The sequence below is a fragment of the Oncorhynchus mykiss genome, chromosome 28 (assembly GCF_057628025.1).
Source record: "Oncorhynchus mykiss isolate SJ-2025 chromosome 28, ASM5762802v1, whole genome shotgun sequence".
NCBI classification, from domain to species: domain Eukaryota; kingdom Metazoa; phylum Chordata; class Actinopteri; order Salmoniformes; family Salmonidae; genus Oncorhynchus; species Oncorhynchus mykiss.
Window position 1 is genome coordinate 44,943,382 of NC_143049.1, and position 17,641 is coordinate 44,961,022.

Genomic DNA, 17,641 nt, shown 5'->3' on the forward strand with positions numbered 1-17,641 from the left:
CTGTGCTCTGGACACCATATGTGAACTGATTGCCCCCCATCTATCTTCAGAGCTTGTGCTGCTAGGCGACCTAAACTGGAACATGCTTAACACCCCAGCCATCCTACAATCTAAGCTTGATGCCCTCAATCTCACACAAATGATCAATGAACCTACCAGGTACCTCTCCAAAGCCTTAAACACGGACACACTCATAGATATCATCCTAACCAACTTGCCCTCTAAATACACCTCTGCTGTCTTCAACCAAGATCTCAGCGATCACTGCCTCATTGCCTGCATCCGTAATGGGTCAGCGGTCAAACGACCTCCACTCATCACTGTCAAACGCTCCCTGAAACACTTCAGCGAGCAAGCCTTTCTAATCGACTTGGCCGGGGTATCCTAGAAGGATATTGATCTCATCCCGTCAGTAGAGGATGCCTGGTTATTTTTTTAAAATGCCTTCCTAACCATCTTAAGTAAGCATTCCCCATTCAAGAAATTTAGAACCAGGAACAGATATAGCCCTTGGTTCTCCCCAGACCTGACTGCCCTTAACCAACACAAAAACATCCTATGACGTTCTGCATTAGCATCGAACAGCCCCCGTGATATGCAGCTGTTCAGGGAAGCTAGAAACCATTATACACAGGCAGTTAGAAAAGCCAAGGCTAGCTTTTTCAAGCAGAAATTTGCTTCCTGCAACACTAACTCAAAAAAGTTCTGGGACACTGTAAAGTCCATGGAGAATAAGAACACCTCCTCCCAGCTGCCCACTGCACTGAAGATAGGAAACACTGTCACCACTGATAAATCCACTATAATTGAGAATTTCAATAAGCATTTTTCTACGGCTGGCCATGCTTTCCACCTGGCTACCCCTACCCCGGTCAACAGCACAGTATACCCCACAGCAACTCGCCCAAGCCTTCCCCATTTCTCCTTCTCCCAAATCCAGTCAGCTGATGTTCTGAAAGAGCTGCAAAATCTGGACCCCTACAAATCAGCCGGGCTAGACAATCTGGACCCTTTCTTTCTAAAAAATTATCTGCCGAAATTGTTGCCACCCCTATTACTAGCCTGTTCAACCTCTCTTTCGTGTCGTCTGAGATTCCCAAAGATTGGAAAGGAGCTGCGGTCATCCCCCTCTTCAAAGGGGGGACACTCTTGACCCAAACTGCTACAGACCTATATCTATCCTACCATGCCCTTCTAAGGTCTTCGAAAGCCAAGTCAACAAACAGATTACCGACCATTTCGAATCTCACCATACCTTCTCTGCTATGTAATCTGGTTTCAGAGCTGGTCATGGGTGCACCTCAGCCACGCTCATGGTCCTAAAAGATATCTTAACTGCCATCGATAAGAAACAATACTGTGCAGCCGTATTCATTGATCTGGCCAAGGTTTTCGACTCTGTCAATCACCACATCCTCATCGGCAGACTCGACAGCCTTGGTTTCTCAAATGATTGCCTCGCCTGGTTCACCAACTATTTCTCTGATAGAGTTCAGTGTGTCAAATCGGAGGGTATGCTGTCCGGACATCTGGCAGTCTCTATGGGGGTGCCACAGGGTTCAATTCTTGGACCAACTCTCTTCTCTGTATACATCAATGATGTCGCTCTTGCTGCTGGTGAGTCTCTGATCCACCTCTACGCAGACGACACCATTCTGTATACTTCTGGCCCTTCTTTGGACACTGTGTTAACAACCTTCCAGGCAAGCTTCAATGTCATACAACTCTCCTTCCGTGGCCTCCTATTGCTCTTAAATACAAGTAAAACTAAATGCATGCTCTTCAACCGATCGCTGCCTGCACCTGCCCGCCTGTCCAACATCACTACTCTGGACGGCTCTGACTTAGAATACGTGGACAACTACAAATACCTAGGTGTCTGGTTAGACTGTAAACTCTCCTTCCAGACCCATATCAAACATCTCCAATCCAAAGTTAAATCTAGAATTGGCTTCCTATTTCGCAACAAAGCATCCTTCACTCATGCTGCCAAACATACCCTTGTAAAACTGACCATCCTACCAATCCTCGACTTCGGCGATGTAATTTACAAAATAGCCTCCAATACCCTACTCAACAAATTGGATGCAGTCTATCACAGTGCAATCCGTTTTGTCACCAAAGCCCCATATACTACCCACCATTGCGACCTGTACGCTCTCGTTGGCTGGCCCTCGCTTCATACTCGTCGCCAAACCCACTGGCTCCATGTCATCTACAAGACCCTGCTAGGTAAAGTCCCCCCTTATCTCAGCTCGCTGGTCACCATAGCATCACCCACCTGTAGCATGCACTCCAGCAGGTATATCTCTCTGGTCACCCCCAAAACCAATTATTTATTTTGTCGCCTCTCCTTCCAGTTCTCTGTTGCCAATGACTGGAACGAACTACAAAAATCTCTGAAACTGGAAACACTTATCTCCCTCAGTAGCTTTGAGCACCAACTGTCAGAGCAGCTCACATATTACTACACCTGTACATAGCCCACCTATAATTTAGCCCAAACAACTACCTCTTTCCCTACTGTATTTATTTTATTTATTTTGCTCCTTTGCACCCCATTATTTTTATTTCTACTTTGCACATTATTCCACTGCAAATCTACCATTCCAGTGTTTTACTTGCTATATTGTATTTACTTTGCCACCATGGCCTTTTTTTGCCTTTACCTCCCTTATCTCACCTCATTTGCTCACATCGTATACAGACTTGTTTATACTGTATTATTGACTGTATGTTTGTTTTACTCCATGTGTAACTCTGTGTCGTTGTATGTGTCGAACTGCTTTGCTTTATCTTGGCGAGGTCGCAATTGTAAATGAGAACTTGTTCTCAACTTGCCTACCTGGTTAAATAAAGGTGTTCTCAACTTGCCTACCTGGTTAAATAAAGGTGTTCTCAACTTGCCTACCTGGTTAAATAAAGGTGTTCTCAACTTGCCTACCTGGTTAAATAAAGGTGAAATAAAATGTTTAAAAAAAAAATATATATATATATATACATAGATCTGTATATAGTATGCTATACTAGTGACTATATATATCAATATATATGGTATGTTATACTAGTCCCTATATATATATATCTGTATATGGTATGTTATACTAGTCCCTATATATATATATATATCTGTATATGGTATGTTATACTAGTCCCTATATATATATATCTGTATATGGTATGTTATACTAGTCCCTATATATATATATCTGTATATGGTATGTTATACTAGTCCCTATATATATATATCTGTATATGGTATGTTATACTAGTCCCTATATATATATATCTGTATATGGTATGTTATACTAGTCCCTATATATATATATATCTGTATATGGTATGTTATACTAGTCCCTATATATATATATCAATATATATGGTATGTTATACTAGTCCCTATATATATATATCTGTATATGGTATGTTATACTAGTCCCTATATATATATATCAATATATATGGTATGTTATACTAGTCCCTATATATATATATCAATATATATGGTATGTTATACTAGTCCCTATATATATATATCTGTATATGGTATGTTATACTAGTCCCTATATATATATATCTGTATATGGTATGTTATACTAGTCCCTATATATATATATCTGTATATGGTATGTTATACTAGTCCCTATATATATATATCTGTATATGGTATGTTATACTAGTCCCTATATATATATATCTATATATGGTATGTTATACTTGTCCCTATACATATATATATATTTTTTATTTTACCTTTATTTAACCAGGCAAGTCAGTTGAGAACAAATTCTTATTTTCAATGACGGCCTAGGAACAGTGGGTTAACTGCCTGTTCAGGGGCAGAATATCTCTGTATATAGTATGTTATACTAGTCCCTATATATATATATCTGTATATGGTATGTTATACTAGTCCCTATATATATATATCTGTATATGGTATGTTATACTAGTCCCTATATATATATATCTATATATGGTATGTTATACTAGTCCCTATATATATATATATCTGTATATGGTATGTTATACTAGTCCCTATATATATATATCTGTATATGGTATGTTATACTTGTCCCTATACATATATATCTGTATATGGTATGTTATACTAGTCCCTATATATATATATCTGTATATGGTATGTTATACTTGTCCCTATACATATATATATATTTTTTATTTTACCTTTATTTAACCAGGCAAGTCAGTTGAGAACAAATTCTTATTTTCAATGACGGCCTAGGAACAGTGGGTTAACTGCCTGTTCAGGGGCAGAATATCTCTGTATATAATATGTTATACTAGTCCCTATATATATATATATATATATATATATATATATATATATATATATATATAGTATGCTATACTAGTCCCTATACAGTATATATATATATATATATGTGTGTATATAGTATGTCAAACTAGTCCCTATACATATCTCTGTATATAGTATGTTATACTAGTGCCGATAAATATATATGTCTGTATATGGTATGTTATACTAGTGCCTATATATATATATATAGTATAACATACTATTTACATATATATATATATATATATATATATATATATATATCTGTAAATAGTATGTTATACTAGTCCCTATATATATATATATATATATATATATATATATATATATATAGTATGTTATACTAGTCCCTATATATATATATATATATATATATATATATCTGTGTATATAGTATGCTATACTAGTCCCGATACATATCTGTACATAACTTCTTACTTCCTCATGTTTGTCTTATTTGTGGAGTGTTTTTGTTCTACCTTGTTATTTTGAGGGCTACATTGATATTGATTACAGCATTGTTGGGGATAGACATTACAACTTGGCATCAATATATTTCAGGGCCCGTATGTATCACGTGTCTCAGAGTAGGTGTGTTGATCTAGGATCGGGTCTCTCCTGTCCATATCATTATATCTAAAACACAAAACTGATCCTAAATCCCACTCCTACCCTGAGATACTTGATACATATGACCCCTGATCTCCCTCTCATCTCAAAGAACATCCAGAAGGAAACCATTAACCACTTTGATCTGCTGCTCCCATCAACTCTGGGTTAATCAAAGATAATTAAGAGGAATTAATCCCTGACTCTGGGCCAGAACAGGTACGTCATCCTGATAGCAGATGGACGGCAGACAGATTATTCTGTTAATTCCCAGTAGGGGGCAGAAGGCTTGATAGTACGTCATCAGGGTGCCCTGGGGTGACTCCGATCAGTCCTAGAGATAGGGTGCATACATAGAGATAGATAGAGGACTCATCTTTGTATCTATGCCATTATAGCATCTGTGATAGCTTGGGCAGAGCCATTTAGGCTATCTCCATTTTAAAGTAGTACATTTTCTTAATCACGATTGGATGATCCCTCCTGATGACCCGGTCACCAGGAGGGATCAGCCAATGAAATTGGAATCCCCCAATGGCGCTGACCATGCTTGGACGGCCTTTTGGCCACTAGAGGCCTCTATCAATCTCTATGGGTGAGTCCAAAATTGCAGCCATTTCTCTGTGGAGTGTACTACATTTGGCCGGAACCACATAAAGTTCTTTAGTCAGTAACTAACATGTTGTTCTTTAGTCAGTAACTAACATGTTGTTCTTTAGTCAGTAACTAACATGTTGTTCTTTAGTCAGTAACTAACATGTTGTTCTTTAGTCAGTAACTAACATGTTGTTCTTTAGTCAGTAACTAACATGTTGTTCATTAATTCTTTAGTCAGTAACTAACATGTTGTTCTTTAGTCAGTAACTAACATGTTGTTATTTAGTCAGTAACTAACATGTTGTTCTTTAGTCAGTAACTAACATGTTGTTCATTAGTCAGTAACTAACATGTTGTTCTTTAGTCAGTAACTAACATGTTGTTCTTTAGTCAGTAACTAACATGTTGTTCTTTAGTCGGTAACTAACATGTTGTTCTTTAGTCAGTAACTAACATGTTGTTCTTTAGTCACTAACTAACATGTGGTTATTTAGTCAGTAACTAACATGTTGTTCTTTAGTCAGTAACTAACATGTTGTTCTTTAGTCAGTAACTAACATGTTGTTCTTTAGTCAGTAACTAACATGTGGTTCTTTAGTCAGAAACTAACATGTTGTTCTTTAGTCAGTAACTAACATGTTGTTCTTTAGTCAGTAACTAACATGTTGTTATTTAGTCAGTAACTAACATGTTGTTCATTAATTCTTTAGTCAGTAACTAACATGTTGTTCTTTAGTCAGTAACTAACATGTTGTTTTTTAGTCAGTAACTAACATGTTGTTCTTTAATTCTTTAGTCAGTAACTAACATGTTGTTATTTAGTCAGTAACTAACATGTTGTTCTTTAGTCAGTAACTAACATGTTGTTCTTTAGTCAGTAACTAACATGTTGTTCTTTAGTCAGTAACTAACATGTTGTTATTTAGTCAGTAACTAACATGTTGTTCATTAATTCTTTAGTCAGTAACTAACATGTTGTTCTTTAGTCAGTAACTAACATGTTGTTCTTTAGTCAGTAACTAACATGTTGTTCTTTAATTCTTTAGTCAGTAACTAACATGTTGTTATTTAGTCAGTAACTAACATGTTGTTCTTTAGTCAGTAACTAACATGTTGTTCTTTAGTCAGTAACTAACATGTTGTTCTTTAGTCAGTAACTAACATGTTGTTATTTAGTCAGTAACTAACATGTTGTTATTCAGTCAGTAACTAACATGTTGTTCTTTAGTCAGTAACTAACATGTTGTTCTTTAGTCAGTAACTAACATGTTGTTCTTTAGTCAGTAACTAACATGTTGTTCTTTAGTCAGTAACTAACATGTTGTTATTTAGTCAGTAACTAACATGTTGTTCTTTAGTCAGTAACTAACATGTTGTTCTTTAGTCGGTAACTAACATGTTGTTCTTTAGTCAGTAACTAACATGTTGTTTTTTAGTCAGTAACTAACATGTTGTTCTTTAGTCAGTAACTAACATGTTGTTCTTTAATTCTTTAGTCAGTAACTAAAATGTTGTTCATTAATTCTTTAGTCAGTAACTAACATGTTGTTCTTTAGTCAGTAACTAACATGTTGTTCTTTAGTCAGTAACTAACATGTTGTTATTTAGTCAGTAACTAACATGTTGTTATTTAGTCAGTAACTAACATGTTGTTCTTTAGTCAGTAACTAACATGTTGTTCTTTAGTCAGTAACTAACATGTTGTTCTTTAGTCAGTAACTAACATGTTGTTATTTAGTCAGTAACTAACATGTTGTTCTTTAGTCAGTAACTAACATGTTGTTCTTTAGTCAGTAACTAACATGTTGTTCTTTAGTCAGTAACTAACATGTTGTTCTTTAGTCAGTAACTAACATGTTGTTATTTAGTCAGTAACTAACATGTTGTTCTTTAGTCAGTAACTAACATGTTGTTCATTAGTCAGTAACTAACATGTTGTTCTTTAGTCAGTAACTAACATGTTGTTATTTAGTCAGTAACTAACATGTTGTTCTTTAGTCAGTAACTAACATGTTGTTCTTTAGTCAGTAACTAACATGTTGTTCTTTAGTCAGTAACTAACATGTTGTTCTTTAGTCAGTAACTAACATGTTGTTCATTAATTCTTTAGTCAGTAACTAACATGTTGTTCTTTAGTCAGTAACTAACATGTTGTTATTTAGTCAGTAACTAACATGTTGTTCTTTAGTCAGTAACTAACATGTTGTTCATTAGTAAGTAACTAACATGTTGTTCTTTAGTCAGTAACTAACATGTTGTTCTTTAGTCAGTAACTAACATGTTGTTCTTTAGTCGGTAACTAACATGTTGTTCTTTAGTCAGTAACTAACATGTTGTTCTTTAGTCACTAACTAATATGTGGTTATTTAGTCAGTAACTAACATGTTGTTCTTTAGTCAGTAACTAACATGTTGTTCTTTAGTCAGTAACTAACATGTTGTTCTTTAGTCAGTAACTAACATGTTGTTATTTAGTCAGTAACTAACATGTTGTTCTTTAGTCAGTAACTAACATGTTGTTCATTAGTCAGTAACTAACATGTTGTTCTTTAGTCAGTAACTAACATGTTGTTCTTTAGTCAGTAACTAACATGTTGTTCTTTAGTCGGTAACTAACATGTTGTTCTTTAGTCAGTAACTAACATGTTGTTCTTTAGTCACTAACTAACATGTGGTTATTTAGTCAGTAACTAACATGTTGTTCTTTAGTCAGTAACTAACATGTTGTTCTTTAGTCAGTAACTAACATGTTGTTCTTTAGTCAGTAACTAACATGTGGTTCTTTAGTCAGAAACTAACATGTTGTTCTTTAGTCAGTAACTAACATGTTGTTCTTTAGTCAGTAACTAACATGTTGTTTTTTAGTCAGTAACTAACATGTTGTTCTTTAATTCTTTAGTCAGTAACTAACATGTTGTTATTTAGTCAGTAACTAACATGTTGTTCTTTAGTCAGTAACTAACATGTTGTTCTTTAGTCAGTAACTAACATGTTGTTCTTTAGTCAGTAACTAACATGTTGTTATTTAGTCAGTAACTAACATGTTGTTATTTAGTCAGTAACTAACATGTTGTTCATTAATTCTTTAGTCAGTAACTAACATGTTGTTCTTTAGTTAGTAACTAACATGTTGTTTTTTAGTCAGTAACTAACATGTTGTTCTTTAATTCTTTAGTCAGTAACTAACATGTTGTTCTTTAGTCAGTAACTAACATGTTGTTATTTAGTCAGTAACTAACATGTTGTTATTTAGTCAGTAACTAACATGTTGTTCATTAATTCTTTAGTCAGTAACTAACATGTTGTTCTTTAGTCAGTAACTAACATGTTGTTTTTTAGTCAGTAACTAACATGTTGTTCTTTAATTCTTTAGTCAGTAACTAACATGTTGTTATTTAGTCAGTAACTAACATGTTGTTCTTTAGTCAGTAACTAACATGTTGTTCTTTAGTCAGTAACTAACATGTTGTTCTTTAGTCAGTAACTAACATGTTGTTATTTAGTCAGTAACTAACATGTTGTTATTCAGTCAGTAACTAACATGTTGTTATTTAGTCAGTAACTAACATGTTGTTCTTTAGTCGGTAACTAACATGTTGTTCTTTAGTCAGTAACTAACATGTTGTTTTTTAGTCAGTAACTAACATGTTGTTCTTTAGTCAGTAACTAACATGTTGTTCTTTAATTCTTTAGTCAGTAACTAAAATGTTGTTCATTAATTCTTTAGTCAGTAACTAACATGTTGTTCTTTAGTCAGTAACTAACATGTTGTTCTTTAGTCAGTAACTAACATGTTGTTATTTAGTCAGTAACTAACATGTTGTTATTTAGTCAGTAACTAACATGTTGTTCTTTAGTCAGTAACTAACATGTTGTTCTTTAGTCAGTAACTAACATGTTGTTCTTTAGTCAGTAACTAACATGTTGTTATTTAGTCAGTAACTAACATGTTGTTCTTTAGTCAGTAACTAACATGTTGTTCTTTAGTCAGTAACTAACATGTTGTTCTTTAGTCAGTAACTAACATGTTGTTATTTAGTCAGTAACTAACATGTTGTTCTTTAGTCAGTAACTAACATGTTGTTCTTTAGTCAGTAACTAACATGTTGTTCTTTAGTCAGTAACTAACATGTTGTTCTTTAGTCAGTAACTAACATGTTGTTATTTAGTCAGTAACTAACATGTTGTTCTTTAGTCAGTAACTAACATGTTGTTCTTTAGTCAGTAACTAACATGTTGTTCTTTAGTCAGTAACTAACATGTTGTTCTTTAGTCAGTAACTAACATGTTGTTCTTTAGTCAGTAACTAACATGTTGTTCTTTAGTCAGTAACTAACATGTTGTTCTTTAGTCAGTAACTAACATGTTGTTCATTAATTCTTTAGTCAGTAACTAACATGTTGTTCTTTAGTCAGTAACTAACATGTTGTTCTTTAGTCAGTAACTAACATGTTGTTCTTTAATTCTTTAGTCAGTAACTAACATATTGTTCTTTAGTCAGTAACTAACATGTTGTTCTTTAGTCAGTAACTAACATGTTGTTCTTTAATTCTTTAGTCAGTAACTAACATGTTGTTCTTTAGTCAGTAACTAACATGTTGTTCTTTAGTCAGTAACTAACATGTTGTTCTTTAGTCAGTAACTAACATGTTGTTCTTTAGTCAGTAACTAACATGTTGTTCTTTAGTCACTAACTAACATGTTGTTCTTTAGTCAGTAACTAACATGTTGTTCTTTAGTCAGTAACTAACATGTTGTTCTTTAGTCAGTAACTAACATGTTGTTCTTTAGTCAGTAACTAACATGTTGTTCTTTAGTCAGTAACTAACATGTTGTTCTTTAGTCAGTAACTAACATGTTGTTCTTTAGTCAGTAACTAACATGTTGTTCTTTAGTCAGTAACTAACATGTTGTTCATTAATTCTTTAGTCAGTAACTAACATGTTGTTCTTTAGTCAGTAACTAACATGTTGTTCTTTAGTCAGTAACTAACATGTTGTTCTTTAATTCTTTAGTCAGTAACTAACATGTTGTTCTTTAGTCACTAACTAACATGTTGTTCTTTAGTCAGTAACTAACATGTTGTTCTTTAGTCACTAACTAACATGTTGTTCTTTAGTCAGTAACTAACATGTTGTTCTTTAGTCAGTAACTAACATGTTGTTCTTTAGTCAGTAACTAACATGTTGTTATTTAGTCAGTAACTAACATGTTGTTCTTTAGTCAGTAACTAACATGTTGTTCTTTAGTCAGTAACTAACATGTTGTTCTTTAGTCAGTAACTAACATGTTGTTCTTTAGTCAGTAACTAACATGTTGTTATTTAGTCAGTAACTAACATGTTGTTCTTTAGTCAGTAACTAACATGTTGTTCTTTAGTCAGTAACTAACATGTTGTTCTTTAGTCAGTAACTAACATGTTGTTCTTTAGTCAGTAACTAACATGTTGTTCTTTAGTCAGTAACTAACATGTTGTTCTTTAGTCAGTAACTAACATGTTGTTCTTTAGTCAGTAACTAACATGTTGTTCATTAATTCTTTAGTCAGTAACTAACATGTTGTTCTTTAGTCAGTAACTAACATGTTGTTCTTTAGTCAGTAACTAACATGTTGTTCTTTAATTCTTTAGTCAGTAACTAACATATTGTTCTTTAGTCAGTAACTAACATGTTGTTCTTTAGTCAGTAACTAACATGTTGTTCTTTAATTCTTTAGTCAGTAACTAACATGTTGTTCTTTAGTCAGTAACTAACATGTTGTTCTTTAGTCAGTAACTAACATGTTGTTCTTTAGTCAGTAACTAACATGTTGTTCTTTAGTCAGTAACTAACATGTTGTTCTTTAGTCACTAACTAACATGTTGTTCTTTAGTCAGTAACTAACATGTTGTTCTTTAGTCAGTAACTAACATGTTGTTCTTTAGTCAGTAACTAACATGTTGTTCTTTAGTCAGTAACTAACATGTTGTTCTTTAGTCAGTAACTAACATGTTGTTCTTTAGTCAGTAACTAACATGTTGTTCTTTAGTCAGTAACTAACATGTTGTTCTTTAGTCAGTAACTAACATGTTGTTCATTAATTCTTTAGTCAGTAACTAACATGTTGTTCTTTAGTCAGTAACTAACATGTTGTTCTTTAGTCAGTAACTAACATGTTGTTCTTTAATTCTTTAGTCAGTAACTAACATGTTGTTCTTTAGTCACTAACTAACATGTTGTTCTTTAGTCAGTAACTAACATGTTGTTCTTTAGTCACTAACTAACATGTTGTTCTTTAGTCAGTAACTAACATGTTGTTCTTTAGTCAGTAACTAACATGTTGTTCTTTAGTCAGTAACTAACATGTTGTTCTTTAGTCAGTAACTAACATGTTGTTCTTTAGTCAGTAACTAACATGTTGTTCTTTAGTCAGTAGCTAACATGTGGTTCTTTAGTCACTAACTAACATGTTGTTCATTAGTCAGTAACTAACATGTTGTTCTTTAGTCAGTAACTAAAATGTTGTTCTTTAGTCAGTAACTAACATGTTGTTCTTTAGTCAGTAACTAACATGTTGTTCTTTAGTCAGTAGCTAACATGTGGTTCTTTAGTCACTAACTAACATGTTGTTCATTAGTCAGTAACTAACATGTTGTTCTTTAGTCAGTAACTAACATGTTGTTCTTTAGTCAGTAACTAACATGTTGTTCTTTAGTCAGTAACTAACATGTTGTTCTTTAGTCAGTAACTCACATGTTGTTCATTAGTCAGTAACTAACATGTTGTTCTTTAGTCAGTAACTAACATGTTGTTCTTTAGTCAGTAACTAACATGTTGTTCTTTAGTCAGTAACTAACATGTTGTTCTTTAGTCAGTAACTAACATGTTGTTATTTAGTCGGTAACTAACATGTTGTTCTTTAATTCTTTAGTCAGTAACTAACATGTTGTTCTTTAGTCACTAACTAACATGTTGTTATTTAGTCGGTAACTAACATGTTGTTCTTTAATTCTTTAGTCAGTAACTAACATGTTGTTCTTTAGTCACTAACTAACATGTTGTTCTTTAGTCAGTAACTAACATGTTGTTCTTTAGTCAGTAACTAACATGTTGTTCTTTAGTCAGTAACTAACATGTTGTTCTTTAGTCAGTAACTAACATGTTGTTCATTAATTCTTTAGTCAGAAACTAACATGTTGTTCTTTAGTCAGTAACTAACATGTTGTTCTTTAGTCAGTAACTAACATGTTGTTCTTTAGTCAGTAACTAACATGTTGATCTTTAGTCAGTAACTAACATGTTGTTCTTTAGTCAGTAACTAACATGTTGTTCATTAGTCAGTAGCTAACATGTTGATCTTTAGTCAGTAACTAACATGTTGTTCTTTAGTCAGTAACTAACATGTTGTTCATTAGTCAGTAGCTAACATGTTGATCTTTAGTCAGTAACTAAGTAAATAACATTGAAACAGATACCCGTATTCGCAAAGAGTCTCAGAATATGATTACAGATCCAGGATCAGGTCCTCCCTTTCCATGACGACCTACCCTGCTGCCATCTGGTGTGTACAGTACAGGGAACTGCATGATGACCTACCCTGCTGCCGTCTGGTGTGTACAGCTTCAGTACAGGGAACTGCATGATGACTGACAGGTAGTCCAGTAGAGCATCATAGGTTGGAGCCGTTCTTCTCTGCAGAACTACAGTCCTCCTCACACTGGGGTCTCTATTCTTAAATACTATCAGCCTTTTAGGGGTCCTGATCCTGCTGTCTGCCGGCCGGTTGATGTCCCCGGGGACACCACGACTCCCTCGCTGCGCCCTCCGACCCCCACTGACGGGCCGGGTGGTGGTGTTCCAGGGTGGCTGGCGGCGGTTAGCCATGTCCAGGTTGAGGGGCTTCACCTTCCGCTGGTCCGAGCAGACATAGGAGCCCCCATTCTGCAGCTCTTCCAGACACCGGACAGGGTGGGAGCCACGGGGGGTGGTGATGGTGCGGACCCCGAACGGCAGGGGGACCTTGGACATGGAGACATGGGAATGTGTTATATGTGTTGACTACATGGGGGGACTGTATGTACAAGACACAGGAAGGGGAGGGGTTGGAGTTCCAAATCATGTCAGATGCAATGTCATTTTCTGTAAACAACAGATGATACATTATATCTAATATAAATCAAATCAATCAATCAATCTATAATCAATAATCTAATCACCTTTTTAGACAGGGCATCCAGGAGGGCATCGAAGGTCTTGAAGGTCCTGGCATTGATGACCATCCGGTGGCCTCCGAACTGGGGGTCTCCACTCTTATAGAAGCAGACACGTCTGGAGGCCTGGGGGTCTGAGTGGGGCTGAGGGGGGCGGGAGGCTACACTGCCTGAGGGTACCACCTCCCCACCCTGACCGCCACCCTGCTGAAGGACCTGGGCCTCTTGCTCATGCAGAGGAGTGGAACTCATAATGGAGCACGGCAGCTGATGAGAGAGAGACAGGGAGAGAGACAGGGGAGAGAAAGAGACAGGGAGAGAGAGACAGGGGAGAGACAGGGGAGAGAGAGACAGGGGAGAGAGAGACAGGCAGAGAGAGGGAGAGAGACAGGGGAGAGAGAGACAGGGGGAGAGAGACAGGGGGAGAGAGACAGGGGGAGAGACAGGGGAGAGAAAGAGACAGGGGGAGAGACAGGGGGAGAGACATAGGGAGAGAGACAGGGGAGAGAAAGAGACAGGGGAGAGAAAGAGACAGGGGGAGAGACAGGGGGAGAGACAGGGGGAGAGAGACAGGGGAGAGAAAGAGACAGGGGGAGAGACAGGGGGAGAGACAGGGGGAGAGAGACAGGGAGAGAGATAGGGGAGAGAGACATAGGGAGAGAGACATAGGGAGAGAGACATAGGGAGAGAGACATAGGGAGAGAGACATAGGGGAGAGAGAGACAGGGAGAGAGACACAGGGAGAGAGACAGGGAGAGAGACATAGGGAGAGAGACATAGGGAGAGAGACATAGGGAGAGAGAGATATAGGGAGAGAGATATAGGGAGAGAGATATAGGGAGAGAGACAGGGGAGAGAGACATAGGGAGAGAGACAGGGGAGAGAGACATAGGGAGAGAGACATAGGGAGAGAGACAGGGGGAGAGAGACAGGGGGAGAGAGACAGGGGGAGAGAGACAGGGGGAGAGAGACAGGGGGAGAGACAGGGGAGAGAAAGAGACAGGGGGAGAGACAGAGACAGGGGGAGAGACAGGGGGAGAGACATAGGGAGAGAGACAGGGGAGAGAAAGAGACAGGGGGAGAGACAGGGGGAGAGACAGGGGGAGAGACAGGGGGAGAGAGACAGGGGAGAGAAAGAGACAGGGGGAGAGACAGGGGGAGAGACAGGGAGAGAGACAGGGAGAGAGGGACAGGGAGAGAGATAGGGGAGAGAGACATAGGGAGAGAGACATATGGAGAGAGACATAGGGAGAGAGACATAGGGAGAGAGACATAGGGGAGAGAGACATAGGGGAGAGAGAGACAGGGAGAGAGACATAGGGAGAGAGACAGGGAGAGAGACATAGGGAGAGAGACAGGGGAGAGAGACATAGGGAGAGAGACATAGGGAGAGAGACATAGGGAGAGAGACATAGGGAGAGAGACATATGGAGAGATATAGGGAGAGAGAGACATAGGGAGAGAGACATAGGGAGAGAGACATAGGGAGAGAGACATAGGGAGAGAGACATAGGGAGAGAGACATAGGGAGAGAGACATAGGGAGAGAGACATAGGGAGAGAGAGATATAGGGAGAGAGATATAGGGAGAGAGATATAGGGAGAGAGATATAGGGAGAGAGAGACAGGGAGAGAGACATAGGGAGAGAGACATAGGGAGAGAGACATAGGGAGAGAGAGACAGGGAGAGAGAGACAGGGAGAGAGAGACAGGGGAGAGAGACACAGGGAGAGAGACACAGGGAGAGAGACACAGGGAGAGAGAGACAGGGAGAGAGAGACAGGGAGAGAGACATAGGGAGAGAGACATAGGGAGAGAGAGACAGGGAGAGAGAGACAGGGAGAGAGACATAGGTAGAGAGACAGGGAGAGACATAGGGAGAGAGACATAGGGAGAGAGACAGGGAGAGAGACATAGGGAGAGAGACATAGGGAGAGAGGCACAGGGAGAGAGACATAGGGAGAGAGACATAGGGAGAGAGACATAGGGAGAGAGACATAGGGAGAGAGACAGGGGAGAGATATAGGGAGAGATAGATAGAGGAGAGAGAGACAGGGGAAAGAGATATAGGGAGAGATATAGGGAGATATCGACAGGGGAGAGAGACAGGGGAAAGAGATATAGGGAGAGATATAGGGAGATATCGACAGGGGAGAGAGACAGGGGAGAGAGATATAGGGAGAGATCGACAGGGGAGAGAGAGACAGGGGAAAGAGATATAAGGAGAGAGAGACAGGGAGAGAGACAAGGGAGAGAGACAGGGGAGAGAGAGGGGAGAAAGAGACATGGGAGAGAGAGACAGGGAGAGATTTATAGGGAGAGAGACAGGGAGAGAGACACAAGGGAGAGAGAGACAGGGGAGAGAGAGATGGAAAGAGATGTAGGGAGAGAGACACAAGGGAGAGAGAGACAGGGGGAGAGAGAGAGAGGAGAGAGATAGCGAGTAAGAGACAGAAAGAGAGAGAAAGAAAGAGAGAGAAGGACGGGGAGAGATATATAAGGCACGAGTGACAGGGAGAGAGATATAAGGAGAGAGAGACATGAGAGAGAGAGGGGAGATAGAAAGAGAGTAAGAGAGAGAAGGAGAGAGGAACAGGCGAGAGAAAGAAATAAAGAAAGAAAGAAAGAAAGAAAGAAAGAAAGAAAGAAAGAAAGAAAGAAAGAAAGAAAGAAAGAAAGAAAGAGAGAGATAGAGAGAGAAAGAGAGACGGGAAAGAGAGAAAGAGAGACGGGAAAGAGAGAGAGAGACAGAGAAAAGGGAGAGAGAGATAGAGAGAGACAGAGAAATAGAGAGAGAGAAATAGAGAGAGAGAGGGAGAGACTAGTTCAGGAGGGATTGGTTATGTACAGTTTGTATGTGAGTGTGTGCATGTGAACATATGATTGTGGAGGGAAAATGAAGAGTAAAGAATTCCTGTAATTCAAAGAATCAATCCAGTTGCCAATTGTACACTAGAATAAGTGTGGTGTGACTGACTGGAGTGAAAGTACATATAAACTGTTGTTTCAGTCTGCCAGGCTGGAGAGAGAGCATTATGCTGCAACAAAAAACCACAACAAACCAGACTCTTCTAATCAGTAGCCAATGCTGCTAATAAACTGTAGCAAACCATGGTCTTCTCATCAGTAGCCTGTGCTGCTAATAAACCAGAACAACCCAGTCTTCTCATCAGTAGCCTGTGCTGCTAATAAACCTGAACAAACCAGTCTTCTCATCAGTAGCCTGTGCTGCTAATAAACCTGAACAAACCAGAGTCTTCTCATCAGTCACCTGTGCTGCTAATAAACCTGAACAAACCAGTCTTCTCATCAGTAGCCTGTGATGCTAATAAACCAGAACAACCCAGTCTTCTCAATAGTATCCTGTGCTGCTATTAAACCAGAACAAACCAGAGGCTTCTCATCAGAAGCTTGTGCTGCTAATAAAATTGAACGAACCAATACTTTCATTAGTAGCCTGTGCTGCTAATCAACCAGAACAACCAGCCTCTTCTCATCAGTACCCTGTGCTGCTAATAAACCAGAACAACCAGCCTCTTCTCATCGGTACCCTGTGCTGCTAATTAACCAAATCAAATCAAATGTATTTATATAGCCCTTCGTACAGCAGCTGTACGGAGTGCAGAGTGCTGTACAGACACCCAGCCTAAAACCCCAAACAGCAAGCAATGCAGGTGTAGAAGCACGGTGGTTAGGAAAGACTCCCTAGAAAGTCCAAAACCTAGGAAGAAACCTAGAGAGGAACCAGGCTATGAGGGGTGGCCAGTCCTCTTCTGGCTGTGCCGGGTGGAGATTATAACAGAACATGGCCAAGATGTTCAAATGTTCATAAATGACAAGCATGGTCAAATAATAATAATCACAGTAGTTGTCGAGGGTGCAGCAAGTCAGCACCTCAGGAGTAAATGTCAGTTGGCTTTTCATAGCC

General features: G+C 38.0%; 1 protein-coding gene across 1 annotated transcript in view; it reads right to left on the reverse strand.

Annotated features, from left to right (window-relative positions):
- The window catches only part of rp1 (RP1 axonemal microtubule associated), a 43,845-nt gene extending 29,730 nt beyond the window's left edge, over nucleotides 1-14,115 (reverse strand). Inside the window, exons 1-2 of the mRNA XM_090226057.1 lie at nucleotides 13,721-14,115; nucleotides 13,101-13,523 (exon numbers count right to left, since the gene is read on the reverse strand). Coding sequence (XP_090082183.1) covers nucleotides 13,101-13,523; nucleotides 13,721-13,966 — 669 coding nt within the window. The 5' untranslated portion in view covers nucleotides 13,967-14,115. The remainder of the gene's footprint in view (nucleotides 1-13,100; nucleotides 13,524-13,720) is intronic.
- Nucleotides 14,116-17,641: the final 3,526 nt, after the last annotated feature.